The sequence below is a fragment of the Zalophus californianus genome, chromosome 7 (genome assembly GCF_009762305.2).
Source record: "Zalophus californianus isolate mZalCal1 chromosome 7, mZalCal1.pri.v2, whole genome shotgun sequence".
Classification (NCBI taxonomy): domain Eukaryota; kingdom Metazoa; phylum Chordata; class Mammalia; order Carnivora; family Otariidae; genus Zalophus; species Zalophus californianus.
The window spans coordinates 126878260-126899809 of NC_045601.1; the positions used below are offsets into that span (position 1 = coordinate 126878260).

At 51.0% G+C, this 21550-nt stretch overlaps 1 protein-coding gene across 13 annotated transcripts in view; it reads left to right on the forward strand.

Moving 5' to 3' along the window:
• The window catches only part of RREB1 (ras responsive element binding protein 1), a 176839-nt gene that overhangs the window by 132827 nt on the left and 22462 nt on the right, over positions 1-21550 (forward strand). For all 13 annotated transcript variants that reach the window (XR_003521361.2, XM_027601651.2, XM_027601648.2 and 10 more), the window contains 2 exons: positions 7541-7685; positions 8237-8370. Coding sequence is in view for 12 of the 13 variants with exons in the window: in XM_027601651.2 (XP_027457452.2) it covers positions 7541-7685; positions 8237-8370 (279 nt within the window). In the remaining variant the exon portion in view is untranslated. The remainder of the gene's footprint in view (positions 1-7540; positions 7686-8236; positions 8371-21550) is intronic.

Consider the following 21550-nt stretch of genomic DNA (forward strand, 5'->3'; position numbering starts at 1 on the left):
GCCCAGAGACAGCAGAGCAGAAATGGGGGTCAGCCAGGACTGTACCCCTGAGTCAGCTGTGGGCTGAGGAGCAGTGGAGAGGTAGAAACTTCACAGGCAACTGTCATGAGCAACGTGAACCCGGACTCCTGGTATCTCCTACTTTCAGTTAAGGTTCCTTGACTTTCCATACTGTTCCCATTTATGCCTACACCGGCATCACTGGCGTGCCAGGCTGCAGTCCACAGGAGGAGAGACGTTCCGTGCCCTTGGGATGCGTCTCCCCACTTCTTGCAGGGGAAGAGGAGTTTGTGGAGAAAAGCTGACAGGGGATATGGTCTTTGAAGTCAGCACACTCATCTTTTTGCCCCCGAGCGGAGGCAACTGCAGGAGGAGTAAAGCTCGCATGAGGACTCAGGTGCAAACCTCCCTCTGTTGTAGCATCTGCAGGTCACGCCACCCACGTCCTCGGACGTGGAGTGTCGCTGGCTGCGGGTGTGTGTTGTGTGTGCGTGCGTGCACGCGTGCACGCAGTATGGGAGCACTTGAGCAGAAGCATCCTGAGAGCTCTGGGAGCAGCCTGCAGTAGGTGTCCCCACAGCCAGCCTGAGGACAGTGGGGAAACACCTCTCTGAGGCACATGCCCCACCGGAGGCTGACTTCTGGAGTTTTCTGAGAGTGCTGTTTTCAGTCAGCGAGGCTGCTTCCATCCATCGCTGTCAGACTTTCCTCCACACCCAGGCACAGCTGGTGTGACTTGCCTTCTGGATCGGCATGACTGAGCCTGAACAACACCCGAATTACTAGAAGGTGGCTCTGAGCTCAGAGGTGCAACCACCCTGGGAGTCGGATGCTTGAAACCTTACCAGCCCCTCCCTGGCCCCTCGTCCACCTCTGTCTTCACTGCCCTCCCCGCCCCTCAGGTGCTGACACAGGCCCGGATGGACTTGCAGGCATCACTCACAGCTCTCCACCCTCAAACCCCTGCCCTGGCCATCTGTTACAGAGACCGACAGGAATCTTTCTGGAGGCTGACTTTTCTTTGGCCCAAAATGTAGGTTGTGGAGCAGTGATGCTTGTTAGTCTGATTCATCCCCTCTTTCGGCTATCACAAGACTTTGTTGGAAAAGCAAAGCGAGCACCGGTAGGAATGGGGATAGATCTATCATCAGGCTGCAGAAACCTGTTGGAGCCTGTCGGCTTCAGTTTGGCGCACACCCCACCCCCCAAGCAGGGCTGAGTTCTGTTTGTGTATGTTTTGTGTCCTATGTGCTGAAAGAGTGACCTTCCTTATGATGCTGTTCGCTCAGAGGATCAAATTATTCAGCTCCTGGGTTAATAAAACCTATGAAAAAATTAAGCAGAAGTTAGCAAATATACCAGAAGGGTCTAGATCTTGCCTGAACTTTGACCTTCTCAGGTAAATGGGGTAAAGTAGCTATGGAAGAACGTGAACGGTGTTTGAGACGTGCCACGAGGACACCTTCCGGTGGGTGATCCTTTAAACTTGTTGAGAGTTGTCCAAAGGATTTGACCCCCGAAATAATTTTTAGGATGTTAAATTTCGTCACTATTTTGGTTATGTATTTATGCCCGATAAACTTGTACACGGTCTGCAGGTATAATGCAGTGTGAGCCTGGGAATGGTGTAATGCTCTATCCCCAAAATGGTGACATTCCTGTCAGGTGGTTCACCGAACCTGTGACCAGGATGAAGAGTTGAAGAAGTGAACTGTGATCTACCGGTTCTCACACCTGAGCACACATGAGTGTCACCTGGAGGGCTTGTGGAAACCTGGGGTGCTGGGCCCTGGCCCCGAGTCTCTGAGTCTGCAGGCCTAGGAACTGGCGTTTGTGACAAGCTCCTGGCTGGTGCCATTGCTTCTGGTCTGAGGACCATGGCTTGAGACTGGCAGTTTGGTCCCCATTTTACACATGTGGAAACTGAAGGTGAGGTAGTCTGGGTAACTTGTGGTATCTCCCTGGGTGCTGAATGGTAGAACTGGAATATATCTACACTGTCTCAGTGCTCAAGATCGCCCGCAAGACTTCACTGCCATCACATGGTCTTTTTATTACACCATCGTCCCACCCAAATTTGCTTTGTCATCTAACCAAATCCCCACTTGCTTCTCTGAGCAAGCCAGTGCTCGAGTGGTAAAGAGTTTACCTTCATTTCCAAATCTGTAGACTTACATACCGAAGAAAGGTGAGCAGAAAGGTCCTGTATTTGGAGAGCTGGAGGTGAGGCAGTTCAGGGAGGAAGAAAGGGGTATGCCTTAGGAATTGGTCTGTCTCTGCTGAGTTACTAGATTAGCGTTCAGCTCTTGTACAAGATGTATTTGTTTAGCTGTGATGCGTTCGGTATTCTTACGAACAGCCCACCATAGCTAAACTGGGTCTTTTTACATTTTAGAAAATAAAGGATTACATTTACAAGAGGAAAATTTGAGTTGAAAACCAGCATCCATGCCAAAATTCAAAGCAGGCCCCTATCAGTACTAAAAAATACTCGAATTTAGATTTTTTTTTTCCTACTTTAAAAAACATCTGCAATATTTGTTTTTGTTCATTACCATAGAAACCTCTTCCCCCCCACCCCGCCCCACCCCCAGCCCTGGTGTTACAAATGGGAGAAAACTTCACTTGAATCCTCAAAGAGTTCTGATAACATTCCTTCCTTAGACCATGGTGTGGTAGGATTTCTACGATTGAAGTGACATGCCTCTGAAGGAAAATTCTAGAATTTTGTGCCAAAAGCAGCTTACTGTGAATGTAGGTGGAGTTTTGAATGCATGAACACAGATTCGTACCAATAACAGGAGAAATTCACATGGGTCCTCAGTTTTCATCCTTTGGTGTTTTTCATTAAAGCGCCTTTACCACAGCACTGTTTACAATCTATCGAGTTTGCTCACATTAAACCCTAGTAAGGGCATTAATTATGAGGTTTCTTGGAGGCTGAGGACATGGTTGGAGTGATAGTGCAAGTGGACACGTTTTCTGCATGTCCTTCATGCATTCATCTGTCCGGCCATTCAGCCATTTGGCAGATATTTATCCGCTACCTAGTATGTGCCACCAAGGGCCTGTGCAGAGAACGAGAGAGACAGGGCCGTGATGAAACTTATTTTTGATTGAGGCCGAGGAGACAAATAATTGAAATACACAGTATTTTCAGTTTCTGGTATGTTCTGTGAGGAAGGTAAAGCAGGGTGGTGGGCTTGGGAGCCTCTGCGTGAGTGCGGTGGGACACTTGCCGTGGAGCTTGAATGGCCGGCACCAGCCCTAGGGGTCCTGAGGTAGAGGAGCCGAGCCAGAAGGAACAGCAAGTGTACCAGCCCTGGGTCCTCTCTCCCAGAGAGAACCAGTATGTCAGCAAGGGCCTTGAGATCAGGATAGGGCGCCAACAAATGAGGCCTGAGAAATAGGCCGAGGCCAGATTCAGTTCTAGGAAGGGAACTGTCAGAGAGGCCTGTGAGCGGGGCAGTGGTATGAGGTGAGCTGTGTTTTAGAAGCTCAGTCTGGCTGTGGGGTAGAGAAGGCACGGTAGCGGGGCCAGAGGGAAATCAGGGAGGTATCAGTTTAAAATATTAAGACCAGCCGGTTGAAAATGCTTTGTCGCGGGTGTTTTTTGCAGTGTTATCCATCCCTGAGTTATAAAGGTACCTCAGTCCTTGTGCGTAAATGCTTGCACATTTGTTCAACTCTTAATCTTCAAGACAAATTTCTGGAAGTGGAATTACTGGGGTAAAGGGCACACATACTTAAAATTCTGCTCCCTGTTGCTCAGCCGCATTGCAGAAAGGTCATTACCATTTTTACTCCCATCACCAGTGTGAGAGCCACACCAACTCTGCTCATTTCTCATCCCTGCCAGTCTGGCAGATGAAAAGTTGGAAAGTGCTCAAGTGTAGAGTAGAGGAGATGGGGCTCGATGGCAGTTGGAGTGAAGAAGTCACGGGGATCTTAGTTGGAACTGAGGGTGTGACATCACTGTTGAACACACACGCGGGAACCCCAGCTCTGTTTACACCACCTGCAGAGGTGGTCGCCCCGGTCCTGTGCCTTGCACCCTCAGGCCACACCCAGATTGCTGCTGCTTCTGATCCAGCATGGCAGAAAGGATATCACACCGGGGCACATCCCAAGGTTAGGAGTGACCAGTATAATTCAGCAGCATTGAGAGCAGAGCCTGCGGGGGTCTGGCTGGAGGAGCCGGAGTTGTCCAGTTTGGGGAAGAGAAACTTTCAAGAAACACAGTAGTCCTCTTGAATTAATTGAAGAGCTGCCGTCTAGGAGAGAATGTAGACTTGATTCGACGTTGCCCCCGAGGACAGATAGACATTTAAAGGAAGGATGGGATTTTTGGCTCAGCATGGGAAAGATGGTTTTAATATTTAGCATCGTTGCAAATGGAAAAGTGTTGAAGCATCATGAAATGCCAATCTGTCTGGTGTGCTGAGGGGGAGGCTGGCTAGCATCTCAACTCCCTGCCAGTTCTGAGGCTCGTAGTTTACTGGTTCTTAGGGTACATGGAAACGAGAAGCATTTGTCCTTGAAATAAAACCTGAGAGAAAAACAGACCCAAGCCTTCTAAAGAAGAGACCTAGAATTGCCCTCCCCGCCAGCCCCCCTGTCTGCTTTGGGCCACACTCTGTGAGGAAGAGGCCATTACTGGCTCATTTTGGTGACACGCCCCACTTCCTGTGAGCGTTCGGGAGGAAGTGGACAGTTAATGTTGTCACTCCTACTGTTGGAGCCCCGGGAAGAAGGGAAGGGGTCAGGTTAGACGGAATCTCAACTACAGATCACATCCAACTTAAGAAACGGCTGAGGCTCCCAGACCCTGGCAGCTGAACTCTTGACTGAGTTGAGTTCATGAGCCTGCAGCTGTTGGTCACCATGTTGCCGAAGAGATTGGAAACTCCCTGTGTCTTGGCCAGCAACCAGAGATTGAACCCCAGAAGGGAGCACGCTGGAGCTTTGAACCTGAGGCTCCAAAGCCCTCAGTCAGAGAACTGGAGTGGGTTGACGAGCTCGCCACCAAGCCCTTTGAGACTGCTTTGATCTGGTCTTCTTTTCCTGCCTTTAGCAACGATGCAGCTCAAGGGCAGCCCCAGTTTTTCAGAATAAGAGGCAGGACTGGGGGCGGGGAATGATCTCTTTCATTCTCTTGATGTCTGGCTAGAGCTTGGTACCAAGTGCTAGGCCTTGGACTACAGTCACTCAGAGAGGAAGTGTCCAAGGTCAGGCTGGAGCCCTGAGGTTCCAGAACGTAGATCAAAGGCTTGGCCTTAGGAAGCAGCCTGGGGGGAAAGCCCAGGCTCCGCAGTGGGCACACCTGGGTCTGTCGTGGCCGTGTAGGCCCCGGGCGTGTCAGCCTCTCCACACTTGGCGTGGCCTCGTCTGCAGAGTAGAAATGAGAATCTGTAAACTTCCCACCAGGTTCTCTCTGTGTGCTCACTGTTGTCCTTCCTCATCCTCTGCTCTGTGGAAACAGCTTCGGTCACACATTCCAGAACTAGATAATAAAAGCATCGCTTTGTAAAAATGCGGATCCTATGATAGAAAAGGCGTAGCTTGAAGTGAGCTAGTGAGCTGCTTAGGGTTGGTTGTCAGTCTCAGATTTCCAGTATTCTCTGAGGTTATTTGTGGCCTCATGTTCATGGGCTCGAGTCACCTATCGGCTGTAGAGAAGGTATTCATCTTTAACTTAATTTTTGAATGATTTATTGACAGGGTTTGGTGTTAATTTACATCCCATAGTACTTTGCGTACTTCCTCAGTTCTTAGGTGCTTTAAACATTTTTTTTTTTTTTTTTACATTTCTAAAACTGGAATATGTGATACAGTAAATATCAAAAGAAACTTGCTAGCATTTTCCTTTTTTCGTCTAAACACTGATAGTAGTCTCTAAATCTCAGTTAGCTTGGAATAGAAGGGGATATTTAGAACGAGGCGCTTGGTTCCCAGGAACTTTCCTGGGGCTTCAGGTGACCAAGAAGTAATAATAAAGCATCCATCTGGATAATCTCAGCAAGAAATTAGGTGGACATGGGCATGGTGGTTGTCTGTGGTTCTTTTGCGTTTGCTCCCTTTCGATCTTCCTGCTCCACCACACTGACCCTCCCCCCGCCCCCGCACTCCCCACCCCGAGCCCTCCAACCCAGAGAACAGAGGTTTGGCCTGAGGCCCATCTCCTCCAGGGCTAGGCCACATCCAGCGTGCTGGTGGATGGCTGGGCTGACATTCTGTGGGCCAGGGAAGAGATGGTCAGGGCTAGTGTGGGGGCCCTCCGCCTCCTAAAGTATGTAGAACAGAACAGGAGACACCCAGGGTCTCACCCCCACACACCCATGGGTAGCATGGGGCAGGGTTGTTGGCGGGGGAAGGCTTTATCTCAGCCATCTCTTTGCACCACTGGCCCACGCGCCTGAATTTCTGCCCCAGCTTGTGGTTCGCAGGCTTCTTAGCCTTGTCATCCCCGGCCCGGGGGGCCTCTAAAGAAGGAGCTGAACTGAGCTGCGCTTCTTTCTGGAAGTCTGACGGGACTCTTTCTGGAAGCCTCACCGTCTTTCCCCATTCCTAAGTGCTTCCCCAGTGAGATAATCCAGTGAAAGAGCTCTTTCTAAAAGGCTGAGACTTCTTTCCTACATCTGGCACAGTTTAACCCCAGTCAAAGATGATGATGGTGATGACGATTGTCATTAGGAAAACCAAACCCTTTATGTCACAAAGGAAGGAAATTGAGACTGACTGTCTTTCTGTAATCTCTCTCTCTCTCTCCTTATGGGCCTTGGGACCGTGTTCTTAGGGTGTTTCCTTAGAACTTGATAAAGTAAGGCCACCTAAGTGAGGTCACCCATAAAGCTTTCTTTTCGGGGCAGGCAGAGTGACTCTATGTAATGCTTTCTCACACGTGTGTTCCTGACCCTGCAGCCGTCAGGGTCACAACGTGCAACCTGTTCATTCCGTTGCCTCAGCTACCCTCACTGTCTATGAATCCGCGTAATACCATGCACAACATGGAAAGCGTTTTAGGTTCACTCCAGACATTTGCTGGGTTAGCACTTCTCAGATTTGACCCTCAGCATGCCTTCGAAAGCAGAGGAGAAGGAACACATACTGCTGGCATTTGCGAGATGGGTTCTGGGGGTAAAGGCAGAGTGATTACTTGATATGTGAACCGGCCGTATCTGGGAGTTCTTTATAGAATCGTGTGTTCTGAAATAGTACCTTTTGTCTGAATAAGTAGAAGAGGCAATCAGATGGTTTTTTTCATCTCGTTAGTGTCAGTGAAGTTCATGAATGTCTTCCAACACAGCAAAGCATTGAGCAACATTTTTGGATAGCGCTTGTGAGAGCTTTATGGAGGGCTTCAGGGAGATCAGAGAAGGCTTTAAAAGGAGAGCAATCACTGTATAAATCCTACCGTCTATCTTAAAGAAAATTCAAGTACCAACACCTACACGTATAATACAAAAAATGTAAAAGAAATCAACCAACTCAGTTTTTTGCCAAATCACATTGTGTGTGTGTGTATGTGTGTTCTCTCCAGACATATGAAGATTCATGAGAAGGATCCTAACAGTGCTACAGCTGCGGCACCCCCATCCCCACTGAAGCGCCGGCGGCTGTCCTCCAAGAGGAAACTAAGTCATGATGCCGAGTCCGAGAAGGAAGACCCAGCACCTGCTAAAAAGGTTCTCGCCACCTCCCCCCAAACCCCCCGCACGCCGATGTGCCTAACCACGGGACTCCTGGCAGAAATACCTCTAGTCTTTATACTCACAGTCTGGGGACTTGACAGGCATCCATCCTAAGCTTTTAACCTGTGTTTTCCCCACACTGTTTTTGCAAGGTGTCTGCAGGAAAGCGGACCTGTGTGCACATCTCTGTGGGCCCCCCTCGCTGAGCCCCATGAAATGAGGGGCTTGTTGCATTGGCTCTGTGCTTTTTGGTTTCTCCACCTGGAGTGGAAGCTTCCTACGTCTTAGGGACTCCTATTATTCTCTGTCCCTGTCAGATACTAGGTGCTCCATAAGCGTGGATTAAAGGGATGATTGGGTTGAAGGTGGATGGATGGAAGCATTCGGTGAGGATTTGTTGCATGGATGAAAGACTGGTCAGTGGCCTCCTTAATCCTCAGGAGGGAGGCCTCCCTGTAGATCCATATTGAGTATTGGCTTCTCTTCTGAAGCAAACTCGTGTGGGAGACCTCCTTCATGAATTCACTTTTTTCTTTTCCCCCAAGATGGTGGAAGATGGGCAGTCAGGTGACTTGGAGAAGGTCGATGAAGTGTTTCACTGCCCCATATGCTTCAAGGAGTTTGTTTGCAAGTATGGATTGGAGACCCACATGGAGACCCACTCAGATAATCCACTAAGGTAAGAGAAAGGGAACGCACCTGTCCTCTGGAAAGCTCTTTTTCATTCCTGGGTCCTCGGACTTAGGACAGATCCTCACCGCCCCCCAATCCCCACCCCCCTGGTCCTCCAAACTGAGCTAAAGGAATTCGCCTTGGGTTTGGTGACAAGCCAGGCAGCTAAGAAAGGAGGATGATGCGGGGAAGCCAGGCTGACAAGTGGCAGGAGAAGGAGGAAAGTGGCCGGAGCCACAGGATGTGCTCACCGAGGTTCGCTGTGCTTCCTTTTCGCTGCTGGCGAGGCCCCCAGAGCAGTTGCCCTGAGTGCCCCGTGCACAGGGCGTCTCCCATGACGGGGGGCTTCCGAGCAGCATGCACATTTTCTGTTACACAAGACGTGTCGCTTGTTAGCGATGATTGTTAGCTGTGCACAAGTGTGTGTTGGGGACGGAAGGGCATACCAGCTACTCACCATCGTTTCGACTGGATGGGACTGGTAGCACAGAAACCTAAAAAAAAAAACCTTTTGGGGTAAGAAGAGTTCTACTTCGTGCGAGACACTCGACCCCATGTGATGCCCATCACAGGCAAACGTTGAGAGCTGATTGTTCTGCTGGTCTAGGTTGCTGGCTCCGGGTTTGCTGGGCCTTCCCTATCCAGGCAGAGATGGTGGACGCTGCTCAGACTCCCCAGCAGTGCTCAGGGCGGGGCTGCGGATGGGGCACCCTCGGCTTTCCTTCCCCATCTTCTCGCAAAACTTTCTCATCAGGCAGCAAGTTCTGTGTTCTTCATGCAGACAGGCTTAGGACGTTTGCAGTGGACTTGCCACTTCTTTTTTTTTAAAAGATTCTATTTATTTGACAGAGAGAGACACAGTGAGAGGGAACACAAGCAGGGGGAGTGGGAGAGGAAGAAGCAGGCTTCCCGCGGAGCAGGGAGCCCCATGCGGGGCTCGATCCCAGGACCCCGGGATCATGACCTGAGCCAAAGGGAGACGCTTAACGACTGAGCCACCCAGGCACCCCAGACCTGCCACTTTTAAAATGTTCCTGCCATGGTTTTTAAGCACTTAGAACAACCAGGTGCCACAGGGGAGCAACATGATGGGAAGGTCGTGTCCTGCAAGGCGTGGCTGAAGCTTCTCCCAGAGCAGGGCCGAGCACATGCACACCTGCAGCATAGGCTTTCTGGAGGCAGCTTGGGAGTAGGAGTCTGGATACCTGTTGGACTTGCGGATGTATGGACCAGCTTTCCTTCCTCAGGACACGTGTTGGGTTGTGACTGGGGAGTGAAGAGGTCTGAGCCAGCTGAAGACTTTTGTGTCAAGGGAAAAGCCTCACCGTACATTAACTTAAAGCCGTGTCAGATAACATTATACTTCATCACATCAGCTTGACAGTTTTCGTTAGGGGAAAGAATTTATGAAGAGTTTAAACTGCTGAGCCATTTAAGTGCTACAAAATGTCTTTTCATAACACCCCATCTCGAAATTGCCCACTGGCTGCGTAGGAGAGGGTATGGGCTGGTGGTCAGAAGTCCTGCTCATATGGGACCTCGGTCGGCTGTCTGTGACCCTTGAAGGGGAGCTGGACCACATAATCCCCGTGTTCCTTTTCAGGCCTTATAGTCTAGGGGTTGGTCTCTTAACAGCTGGCCTTCTGTCCACCAGGAAAAAGCACTTGGCTCTTCCTTTTGCAGACCCTCTAGTCCTGAGAGGTTCGGGAACGTTCATGGTTTCGGGAACGTCCACAGCATCCCCAGGATGTGGGCTTGTGGTGGGTGGTGAATATTGAAATAGCTTTCTCAACTGAGGACCCAAGCAAACAGAGGTGAGGCTTCACATGGTGAGTCATGGGCAGAGCCAGCAAGTGCACGTGGGACCCCAGCCCCTGTCCCGCATTCCTTCCAAACAGCCACGCGACCGGGCGCTACAGAGAGCGAACGCGCTGCCCATCTTGGAACTCCACTGTGTGTTTTATTTCACTTCATACTTTAGGATCCAATACCATCTTAGGAACAACCCATTTGTCCCCCTCTAGAGAGTCCTATCCTACAGGGAAAATAATTTGACTCTGGCGAGAGATTTTTGGGCAGCTGGTGCACACGTTTGCACAACACCGCATATAGCAGTGAGAGAGGAAGCCCAAGTGTCCCCTTCTTACGTGGTGGCCTGGATGAGGGTATGGGCTCCCCTGGAGCGGGGACTCCCGGACGAGCACCTGCCCCAGGGACAGGCTGGGCTTGCTATGCCGAGGCAGGGATGGGCTGTGCATCGGACGCCGGTTGTCCCATTCTGCACACTTCAGTGGGTAATTCACTTACCATGTCCCCAAGGCTGTGACAAGGCAGATGCACCAGGAAGTTGAACCTCAAGTCCAGCCTGATTCCCTTGCCCACTCAGGAATAGTGCCTTCTGTCTGGTGAGGGGTCTCCGGGAGGAGCTTTGTAGCCTGCTGGGGACTCAGCCCCTTTTGGCAGCCTTCCACCCCACTGGAGCCCCTGGATGCTGTGCCCGCAGCACATCTTTTGTGGGGGGTGAGCCAGCCGTCCCCTGCCTAGGGGCTGTTGCAATGTGGGGTGGGGCTTGCATCTGGAAACCAAAGGGACTTGATTATAGAACATAGTTAATTTCCCTCTTCTCCTCTCTGCTCTGCTGTTCCATGTAATAGCCTGCTATCAGAAGAGGCCGTGGGGGCAGGCAGGAGCCAGCAGGGCCCAGCCGGACAGTGAACTGTGACAGTAGCTGGTGGGAGAGACTGCTTGTTAACCCAGAGCTAAAATAGACACCGACTCCATTTGCAAACCCCAGCGGCAGCAGAACCACAGTGGGATGCTACCAGTTTAAACAGAAAGTTTGTAACTCAAAACAGCTGTTGGCTTCTCGCTCTCCTGCCCTGACACACACCCCACCCCCCAATCCCCAAAGCTGGCAAGGTGCCTGTTGTCCCTTAATAAAAAGTGTTAGAGAAGTCCAAACTGGTGTAAATGCTGAGGCTGTTCCCCGTTCCTGTTTCGAGTTCACGAAGCGTATGTTAGCGCAGAGCAAAAGGAAGGCAGGGAGACGCTTGGAGCAGCTCTAGCCCTCAGCGCTGGGCGATGCTTGTGCCGTGACATGACCTGCGGTAAATCCACAGCCCCCTACACAAGGGGGGCTGGCGGAGAGCTGGCATTTGGAATCAGATGTGATGGACAGAGTGTTTTAAATTTTCTAGTGGTCACGTTTTAAAAAGTAAAAAGAAATAGGCGAGATTGATCATGCTTTTTCGCTCATTATAGCACTAATACCAAAATACAGTGTCAACACATAATCGGTATAAAAACTGTCAGTGATGTGTTCTGCATTCCTGGCTGCATACAGAGTCTTTGCAGTTTGGGGTGTGGGGTACAATCACGGCCCTTCTGAGTTCGAGCCAGCCACGGTTCAGGTGTGCAGAGCCCATCACCCAGGCGCAGGCCCAGACAAGCCCGTCTGCGGCAGGGAGGGCGCCGGGGCAGCAAGCAGCCTGGCGTGTGAGGCCCCCGGGCTTGGGTGTGAATGACTTGTCTCAGGCTCGCGGGGGGCTGGGCCTGGAGGGGTGACAACCGTCTGGTTACCGTGGCTCTGGCACTGCTGCTGAGGGCAGCCTTTAGCAAAAGTTATTGTCCAGTCTCGCATGGCTTCTTGATGCAAGAAGGGCGGGTAATAGATTTAAATTATTTCAGTTAAAATGTATCCAAATGATTGAGTGCTGATGGTGTGCCCAGCACTTGACCAGACTTGAAGGAAAAAAACAGTGATGTTGGAGATGGGGCCCTCGAGTCAGAAAACAAGGAAATGGGCAGTTATAAAACAAGGCGAAAGGGATAAATTCGGGACCAGGAAGGGCACAGGTTGCCTGTGGTCAAAGCAGAGGGAGCCCGAGCGGGTAGGGTAAAGCTTCCCTTGAGTTTTCCACAGGACAGGGTGGTACTTCACAGTTTCCTCCAGGTGGAGGCTCTCCTCCGTCTGAGCAAGGTTGTCTGGAATCTAGGTCAGGAATTAGTCCTCGGGGAACACGAGTGAGCTCTGGGAGGTACACCCTCCCTGCTGGGGGTAGGCCTGTCCTACACCTGCACGGTGAGGGTAAATGCTGTTACAGGCGTGCAGGCCCGGCTGAAAGCCACCCCCTCGTCCGGGTGGTGGAGCAAGGTGCCAGAACCTTCCTTCTTCTGGATTCTCGAGTGTTCCAAGGAATGTTTGGCTCCCTTCGCTGTACCACCCTCCCCGTACGCACCCCCATCACCTGCAGGGAGCCCCTCAGACTAATTCACATGGCATGGCATTGGTCCCACACTTAAATGTAAGGAAAGAGTATAAAAAAACAGTCATCAGCATCTTGTATTTAAGAGTCTCAGGGGTCGGTGGCTTGGCCAGGTGGAGGCAGGTTTGAAATGGTGCTGGAGGCTGACGGGGGAGGGGGGACAGATGCCCCCCCACCTGCCAGGCCACCATGGAAGTTGGAGGCACCTTTGTCAGGATGCCCCTTCTCCCCTCTGCCCGAGGGGCCTCTCTGGGACTCGGGCTATTGAGAGCCAAGGCGGCCACCAGCTTCTGCGCTCACCCCAGCCTGCCCGCCGTGAAGTGCTTCAGATCTGCCCTGACTTCACGCCACACTGGTTGGTTGAACAGTCCGGGCAGGGTGTCGGGACGCGGTGTGCAGTCTGGTAGATTCCTGGGCGTGGGGAGGGCAAGCTGCCGCCCGCCACCGGCCAGAGCCCTGTCACAGGGCCCTCACTGTTGCTCCCAGCAACTGGGAGAGATTAGTGCAGCTGTTGGATGTCAGTTCTCTGGCTGGGATGGGAGGGGAGGGTGGGGAGGGTGGGCACCAGGGCAGGAATGTCTGAACCGGGTGGGGCTCTGAGGAGAGGTTGTTTGCACTTACCCCTTTTTGCCTCTGGAGACAGAGCAGGAAAAAATGAAGCATGAAATCCCTTTAAAAAAGGAATGTCAGTGTCTCGATTAAAACACTGTAATGGGCAAGAAATTCAGTATCTCAAGGAAATAGCCAGGGTGAGCTCAGCTTTCTCGGCAAGGTATCTCCCAGGTTCTGATGACAGGGGCCGGGCCCTCTGGCTGCCCAGAGAATGTGAGGGGCAGGGAAGGCTCCCAGGTGAGCCACTGTCCAGTGTCTGGCCATTAAGAATGTGCCCTGGGTTGGAGAAGGAGCTGGGGCGTCACGGAGTGGGAGTTAAGTCGGCCAGCTCCATCCCAGCCTGCCGCCTAGCGTGTCCCTGGCCCCCGGGCCAGCCGAGGCTGGTTCCCTGTCTGGAAAATGCATTTGCGGACTGTGGTGAGGAGGAAGGGGGCAGTCCAGTCCTTGGATGGGTAGCCCATTCCAAGGAAACTGAGGCATCACATTCAGGGCCTTCTACCAGGTACTGTGTATTTGACAAGAGAACATGAAAGCAGTCTGCCCTTGAGTCCTCATTGTCATAGAGCACCCCTTTCATCTAGTTCTGCTTTTGTAAAGGTCGGGAAGCTGAATGACTATTTAAATTTGGTTTGAGTCCTACCTACCGCATTTTGTAATCCTTGTAATCCAGCTGTGAACTCTGGATAGTTAGAAGCTTGAAGGGACTGGCTAGCTTTAAAGAGCAGAGCCACGCATCATTTTCCTTGGATGGTTGGGGAAACTGGAGTTTCTAAAGAAATGTTTCCTAATGTTTGAAATTTGCCAGAGCAGCCTTTCAAAAATTAAATATGTTTAGCATAGGGGGAAAAAATACATACATACACACACACACACACACACACACACACACACACACACACTTTATATAAAAACCCTTTCTTGATGGAGGTCCCCTGCCCCTTAACTGCCATCATGGTGGATGTGATATTGCCATAAAGGTGAGGCACCTGGTGGGGAGGCGCTGGTTATCTCTTCGACCTGCTCTTAAGCTTTTCTGTGGACTTCAGAGTTTTCTTCCTGTTCTGGAGAGCTGAGGTCACCAGATGAATACAGTATTACTGTAGTGAGCACTGGGAGGAGCTAATCCCCAAATTCGTTTAGCTGCAAGGTTTCTGTTTTTTGTTTTAAAGCTTCTTGGTGGTCTTGCTCTCCACTTCGGTAAACCCCACTGCTAGTAACTTTGCCTTCAAATTTACCTTGGCTTGACTCTCAGTCTTGGATGTGTTTGTAGGCTTCCTTCCCATCGTAGGCACTTTGGGAAGGCTATTTGGAAAACCCACTCTGGTTGGTGGGGACACATTCTTTATTTCAGGGCTGGTGTCCCGGATGGTGACAGTTATTCCTGATAGGGTAACTGTTCGCTCTCCTATGAGCCTTCAAACTGCTGGCTTTGTGTCAGGCTTCCTCTTGGACCCTCACCCCCTACACAGACTGCTCAGACCGTAAGAGCACATTTATCACATTTCTACCCCAGATCAGGGTTATATAGTTTTCTTTGAAGAAATCAGTCAGAAGGATGCAGCATCTTCTCACAAGGGCATGGCTTATAAAAGAACTGTTATCATGGTGCCCTGTCTCATTGTCACAGGTGCGCTGTGGGAGGTGTCCATCTTCAATTCATGACTTTAAAATTTTAACTTTTGTCTTTTTTAAGACTAGTGGATCTGGGATGGATAAGATCATTCATTGTCACTCAAGTCCTTTGAGAATTGAAAGGACAGAGCCCTCAGCTAAGGAAGGAGAATTATCTCCTTGACCTGCTGGAGTTGGCTTCTTCCAGCCCGTGCCGCACAGTCCACGGGCCTGTGACAGCTGGAGGCAGAGGCTGACAGCGCTGTGGCTTCGGGACCCATGCAGGTCACTTCACCTGTGAGAATTGGGCTTCTCTACCAGGCCAGCCCACGTCAAATCTAGGGCCAGTCTGCTGTGTGATTTTGCTTATTTGCTTAATTTCTGCAGGACAGGAAGGGCTGTGGATAAAGTTGATATATTGAAGGCTCTCTGTGTTCGTGGTGTGTCCCTCCAGCCCCCAGGGGCCACAGTGGAAACTTGGCTCACCCCCCTGCATACTGCTGGGAGGTATTTCCCTCCCCTAAGACCCCCCACCCTGGCCCTCTCCTATCTGTGCTTCACACCTACCCATACCCCTTCGGTGACAGTGCAAGTGGTGCTAAGGGAGGCGGGGCGGGGGGGGCGCGGAGCAGATAAGCTGCAGACAGCTGCTTCGGCCTTCTGCTGTTAGGACAGCCCTGACTGCATGCCCCGAAACTATACCTCCTGCCTTCCCACCCACCCCTACCACAACTGCAGAGCCCCAGCCCCGGTAATAGGAGCCACCATGACCGAGCAGCCCTGCGGGAGGCTGGGATGTCACATGGTGGGGAGTGGGGAATGGTATGATCTCCAGGATTCTCAATTAAGTTTTCTTTCTGATAGAAGCATTTGCTGACATGTGCTGGAATTCAGGTGTTTTCTGGGTGAACCAGGCTCTGGTGAACTGTCTTGGAGTCCAGAAACACTATTTCTGTGAGCAGAGTGATTTGGGAGTTCACACATACACAGGTGTGTGTTTGTAAGTTGAGGATGGGCCGAATGTCCATATTAGCATTCATCCCTGTTTGATACGTAACCTCACCTTGTCTTTGGAGTGTTTCCCACTGATGAGTTTTTGTTTTCCTTAAGTAATTTATTTCAGTATGTGATGTAAAAAGAAAAAAAGTTTTGTTTTTAGAAGAATTCTATTGGCATCTGTAAATCCTGTGACTAGGATTCACTACTTACACTTTCCCCCAAATGCGTTGATCTTACTGACATTGAAGTTCTCCATTTGGAAAAGTTGCCCTCCTCTTGCATTGCTGCGGTATCAGAAAGCAATCTCTTGAGTTTGTAAGCTTTCCCTCTGGCACACTGTCCAAATCACACGCAAGATGAAATCGTCCTCCAGTGCTCCGCGGTCCTACGACTTCCAAAGTACAGTCCTGCTCCTTCGGCATGTTCTGCAGTGGTACCGTCCGTGAGTTCCTGGAGTGGCGTCCAGGGCAGGATGGAGACATCCCACAAGCCGGGGATGTGAGGGGAGGGTTGTGGGGCCCACCCGACCCATGGTTATGGTCTTCATGAAGACTGACAAGCCCAAGGGAGGTTAGCAAACACCCGCAGATCAGAGCCCGCAGCGAGCAGCTTTGCCCACGGAGTGACAATGGTCTCCATTGTCCCTGAAGAGCTCTTTAGAAACAGTTGCAGAGTGTTCTTCCTGGGGCCTTGGGAAGGCTGGTTGAACCAGAGTGTCTCTGGCTGACAAAGGCCTGTCCAAATGTTTCTGTGTGACGGTTTTCCACACTGGTTTTATTTAAGGTCTGCCAACAGGTGCCGAGCGGGAGATGGCAAGCAATGTTTTTCTGTGGGGTTTCATTTTCTTCCTTTTAACCATCCCCACAATGTGCTTCTGGTTTCAAAGCAGGGTTTTTTTTGTTTTGTTTTTGGTTTTTTGTGTGTTTTTTCCCCCTCTGCCACTTTTGAGCAGCTTATGAGATGACATTCTGTATCTTTTCAGAAGTGAAATAGGAGCGCATCGATTGAATCCCATGAATTGGAGAGGCGTGAAGTTGTGGCTCTGGGCCTTATTTAAATTTTATTAGAAGGCTCTGAGTGCATGTGCAGGCTGGGATGGCATGCACTTCTCTTCTGAGCTGTGGCCCCAGGAGCAGGGGTGGTGGCAGGGGTGGGTGGGGGGGAAGCAGGTGGTGCAGGACAGAGGGTGACCAGGAAGAACATGCATTTCTCCCATGAGTCTCAAGGATTAAACAGAAGCAGTGGGGACAGTGGTAAAGTTCTTGAGAATGAAGAGAGAGAACACATCCTTTTGAAATTAAAATTCATTTTCCCTGCATTTTCATGTTTGCTATCATGGCCAGGAAACGGGCTATTCCTGGTGGTTTTGTTCCCAGCAGTATATGGTCATGGTTAAGTTTGGAGTAGCACCTTGCAGTTTTCCAGGCATTTTATTCTCTTTCACTGACAGTAACTCTTGACAATCCCCATGTTACAGAGGAGAGAGCAGTCAGAGGCTCAGAGGAGGATGGGGAAGAGCTCTCCCAGGCCTGGGATATCAGGTGTCCACAGATTTGAGGACCGGTCACTTCATTCTCGCTATAGTATACTAGAAGGTCATGGAGGGAGCGATTCCTGTGTCAGGCCTGTGTGGGAAATTTTGTCCCGCAGGCAATCACAATACAGATGAAATAAGTTATCCAAGATTGCACAACCTCCACTTCCTCTCCCACTGTCTCTGGTCCCCGAGCGTGTCCCACACCGCTCCCCAGCTGCCTTCCATGGGAGACACGGAGCTTGTGGTTTGTGCTGGTTAATTCAGCCTTGTGTTTACTGAGCACCTATTATGTGTGAAACTGTCCTAGATGCCAGAAACGGGAGGGGCTTGAAGGTGATCGAGAGAATGGGGGAAGGGGGCGGATAGACCTGTTAGAAGTGAAGAAAACTCGGTGTCATTAAAAATTCACGCTGCAGTCAGCTCTAATTGCCATATTATGAGACCCTGTCCTCCCTTTTAGAAAACCCACTTGTGACACCCCTCACATTGAGTATTCATAGCCAACAGGCTGTGCAATAGACTCAGGAAAGGTGTTCAAAAGGTCTCTAGGGTACAGGAGAAAAATAAGAGAACTTTTCTTCCCAGGGGCACCTGGGTGCCTCAGTTGGTTAAGTGTCTGCCTTCGGCTCAGGTGATGATCTTGGGGTCCTGGGATCGAGCCCCGCATCGAGCTCCCTGCTCAGCGGGGAGTCTGCTTCTCGCTCTGCCTGCTGCTCCCCCTGCTTGTGCTCTCTTGCTCAAATAAAAATCTTAAAAAAAAAAAAAAAAAAAAGTATGATCCATGCAGTGACCCAGACCTGGATCTTCTCTCAGTGCAGTGAGATTCCAGCGTAAGCCCTTGGGGAGTGAATGTGCAGTCGCTTACCGTTATTCCCAGTCATTCTGTTCTCAAAGATTGCAGCCAACACAGAATTAGTGAATATTAAACCGTGGCTCCTAGAGGAAACACAAGGTTAGTTGCTTGAGAGCCTCTGCTTACCTTTTCATCAACTAATCAATAACAGACCCTGGTTTTATGTTTGTTTCTGCTTAAAGAAATCGTACTTAATAAATAGCACCGACTCGAGGACCGGGAACTCCCAGCCCCCAGCACTGTTAACTCGTGCCTGAACGAAGCTTGTGGGACATATGCACGTTCCACCATCAGGCACATCACAGCTCTTCGAGCTCACGCATGGGAGGCAGCGCTTTGGCGCTGTGCTTGGAGCCCATCTCAGACCACGGAACCACCCACAAAGAGCACAGAAATGCGAGAACTGTGGCACTAAGTGGACCGTGGGAGGAACACTTGTTTACAGTAGGGGCTGGGGCAAGACGGCGGAACGGCTGTAGCCGGGAACGCGCACGGCGGGCAACTCAGCTCTTTCCCCTCTCAGTGCGGGTCCTCAGGTGCCCTGCGAGTAGTGACACGGCTTTTCAAGTACATTGTAGCAAGTCGGCAAATTGACAGATACGGAATCTGCCTGTAATGAGGATCGACTGTATACGTTTTAGGTTAGATAAAATAGTTCACGGACGCGTGACTTCTTTTTAATGCACGCCCCACTCGAGCCCTTTACCTGACTTTGACTGTGAGTCCCTCTGCTGCAGTCTTCACAGGGAAAGCTGAGCGGGGAGCCAGGGCCAGCCCCTGTGTGCGATCGATCGCGCACACACTGACTCTTAACTAGCGCTCTCACAGGGTTGTTAGGATGAATGAGTTCAGGTATTTGTTGTGATATCGCAGCATCCAGGACAGTGTCCGGCACGGGTGAAGATGAATTTAAAACACTCTGCAAATGTTCTGCGCAAAATGTATGGAGTCGGTGCTCGCTCTTAATTTGGAAAGAGCAAGTGCGGACGTCAGGTGCCGAGTGCCCACGAGCGGCAGCCCTTGGCACCTGCCCTCGACTTTGTTACCTCCTCTTGTTCTCACCTTCCAGGAAAGGCACAGACCAGCTCCCGTTTCCCATGGCTTCCCAAGCCTCACTTGCTTCTGGCCAAGCCTGGACAGAGGGGAAGAGGCAGGGAGAGAGGAAATCAGAACCATCTCCAGTTCACAAAGGGCTACGCCAGATGGAGGCCACAGGCTTGACCGCCCAGCCCGCCTAGTATGGCTCGCTCTGCCTGCATGTAAATCCCAGCTGTGGAGCCTTCCTGAGCCCTGGGCCCCGCGCCTCCCTCCCGCCCCAGCCCCTCCACCTTTTTCCCAGAGGCTCCAATTGTCCCATAGGTTTGCTGGAGAAATGGGCTCCTTCCCTTCACCCATGCCAGAGTGAGACTCAGTGTAAGTCTCTTCTGGGGTTTTTAATAAATCGAACCCCCCCCCACCTGCATGTGCCACAAATAGTGCTTTGGTTGTTGTTGAAGCTCAGAAAAAGAGACGAAAAGTCAGCCCACTCTCATTAGCCATTTTTAATTAGGTGTTTCTCTCCCTCTTTTTTTTTTCTTCTTTAGGTGGTTCTCTCTTTTACATGTATTAGGATCATGTTAAACATACGCACAAGTAGAGAGCACAGTGTGATGAACCCTCATGCACCCGTCTCCCAGTTTCAGGAATTCCCAGCCCATGGTGTTTCATCTCTTCCCCCATCCCAGATAATTTGAAAACAAGTCCCAGGCATCATATTTCACTTAACCAACATTTCATTACGTATCTGTAAAGGAAAGGGATTTACAAAAAAAAAAAAAAACCACAACCAAAATATTACCACAACTTAAGTAGGTAACAGTGATTTCTTACTATCACCCGACGTCTGGTCGGCATTAAATGTCCCCAGTCCAGACATTTCTCTCCAGCTCAGGGGAGAGCTTCCAGCTGACCACTGGGGTGGTGATGGGGGTGGTGACGGCGAGGAGTGTGCAGTTGAACTTGAGTCTGGGGGGACTGGAGTCACCACGGTAGAAGAGGAAAGCGTCATTTCCAGGACGGCAGGACAGAGGTGCCGTGGGGCCCCAGGGGTCACAGCCCCTCCACATGTGCGGCGTGGCACACTGGAGCAGCTGCAGCCAGGCTGCTTCCTTGTGGCCTAGTCCTCTGGGTGCTTTGGCCAGGGTTCCCTGTGGTTGGGGGGGCCACCCTCCAGCCCCCCTGAACATGAGCCGTGTGCATGTGAGGGATTGCGGGGGAGGGGGGTGGGTGCAAGAAGTAGCGCTGTGTGGGCCCGCGGCCGTGAGCACTGTCAGCACCTAAAGGCAGCCTGGGTTCTCTGTGACCCTGCCTTCCCTGGAGCCCTTGTCATGCTTGGTGAGCCGAAGCACCGTTCCCTCAGAGTTTTGTGTTTTGAGCGGCTCGCGGGAACCCGGTATTCCAAATTTAATGGAACAATGGCAGGAATCTCGATGGCGAAATGCGGCCGGGGTGGCCCTGGAGATAGGAGAGGTGGCCATACAGCAGGACCTCGCTTGCCATGGCCTGCCACAGCGCAGTAAGGACAGCAGAGTTGCACGTACTTGGTACTTCTTTGTTTCAGCGCGAGAGGAAGATGAGCTCAGCTGCCTCATGGGTGATTTATTATCTCTTTATTAACAGAGAAGAATTTCAGAGCTAAGAAAGTTTTCATTAAGGTGTGTGCAGTGTAAATCCCGGCAGGTTGCTCTGCCCCTCGGTGTCCCACGTTCCTTCCCTGTAGAGCACTACTAGCACCTGCTTTAGGGGTTTTGTGAGAAACAAATGCGTTGGTACATGCAAATACTTGGAAAGGTTCTAGGCCCACAGTCCTGTCTAACAACTTTCTGCGGTCATAGAAACCTAGAAATGTGTTAGATCTGCACTACCTGAGGCCGCTGTTGAAATGAGAGTAATGTGACTGAGGAAATTTTAATTAATTTAAATAGCCACATGTGGCTCCCGTGGGTACTGTATGCAGTACAGGTCTAGGGGCTATTGATGATACCGTAATGATCGGATGGTCGTTAGGATGGTTCTCAGTGGAGACCCAGAAGGTGACACTGGTACAAAAGAGTGGAGGAAGCATCATAAAATGCATTTGGGGGCACGTGTGTGGCTCAGTCACTTAAGCATCTGGGTCTCGATTTCAGCTCAGGTCCTGATCTCAGGATTGCGAGATCAAGCCCTGCGTCAGGCTCTGTGCTGGGCGTGGAACCTGCTTAAGATTTTCTCTCTCTCCCTCTCCCTCCACCCCCTCCTTTCCCTCTCTCCCCCCCCCACTCCCCATCCTCCA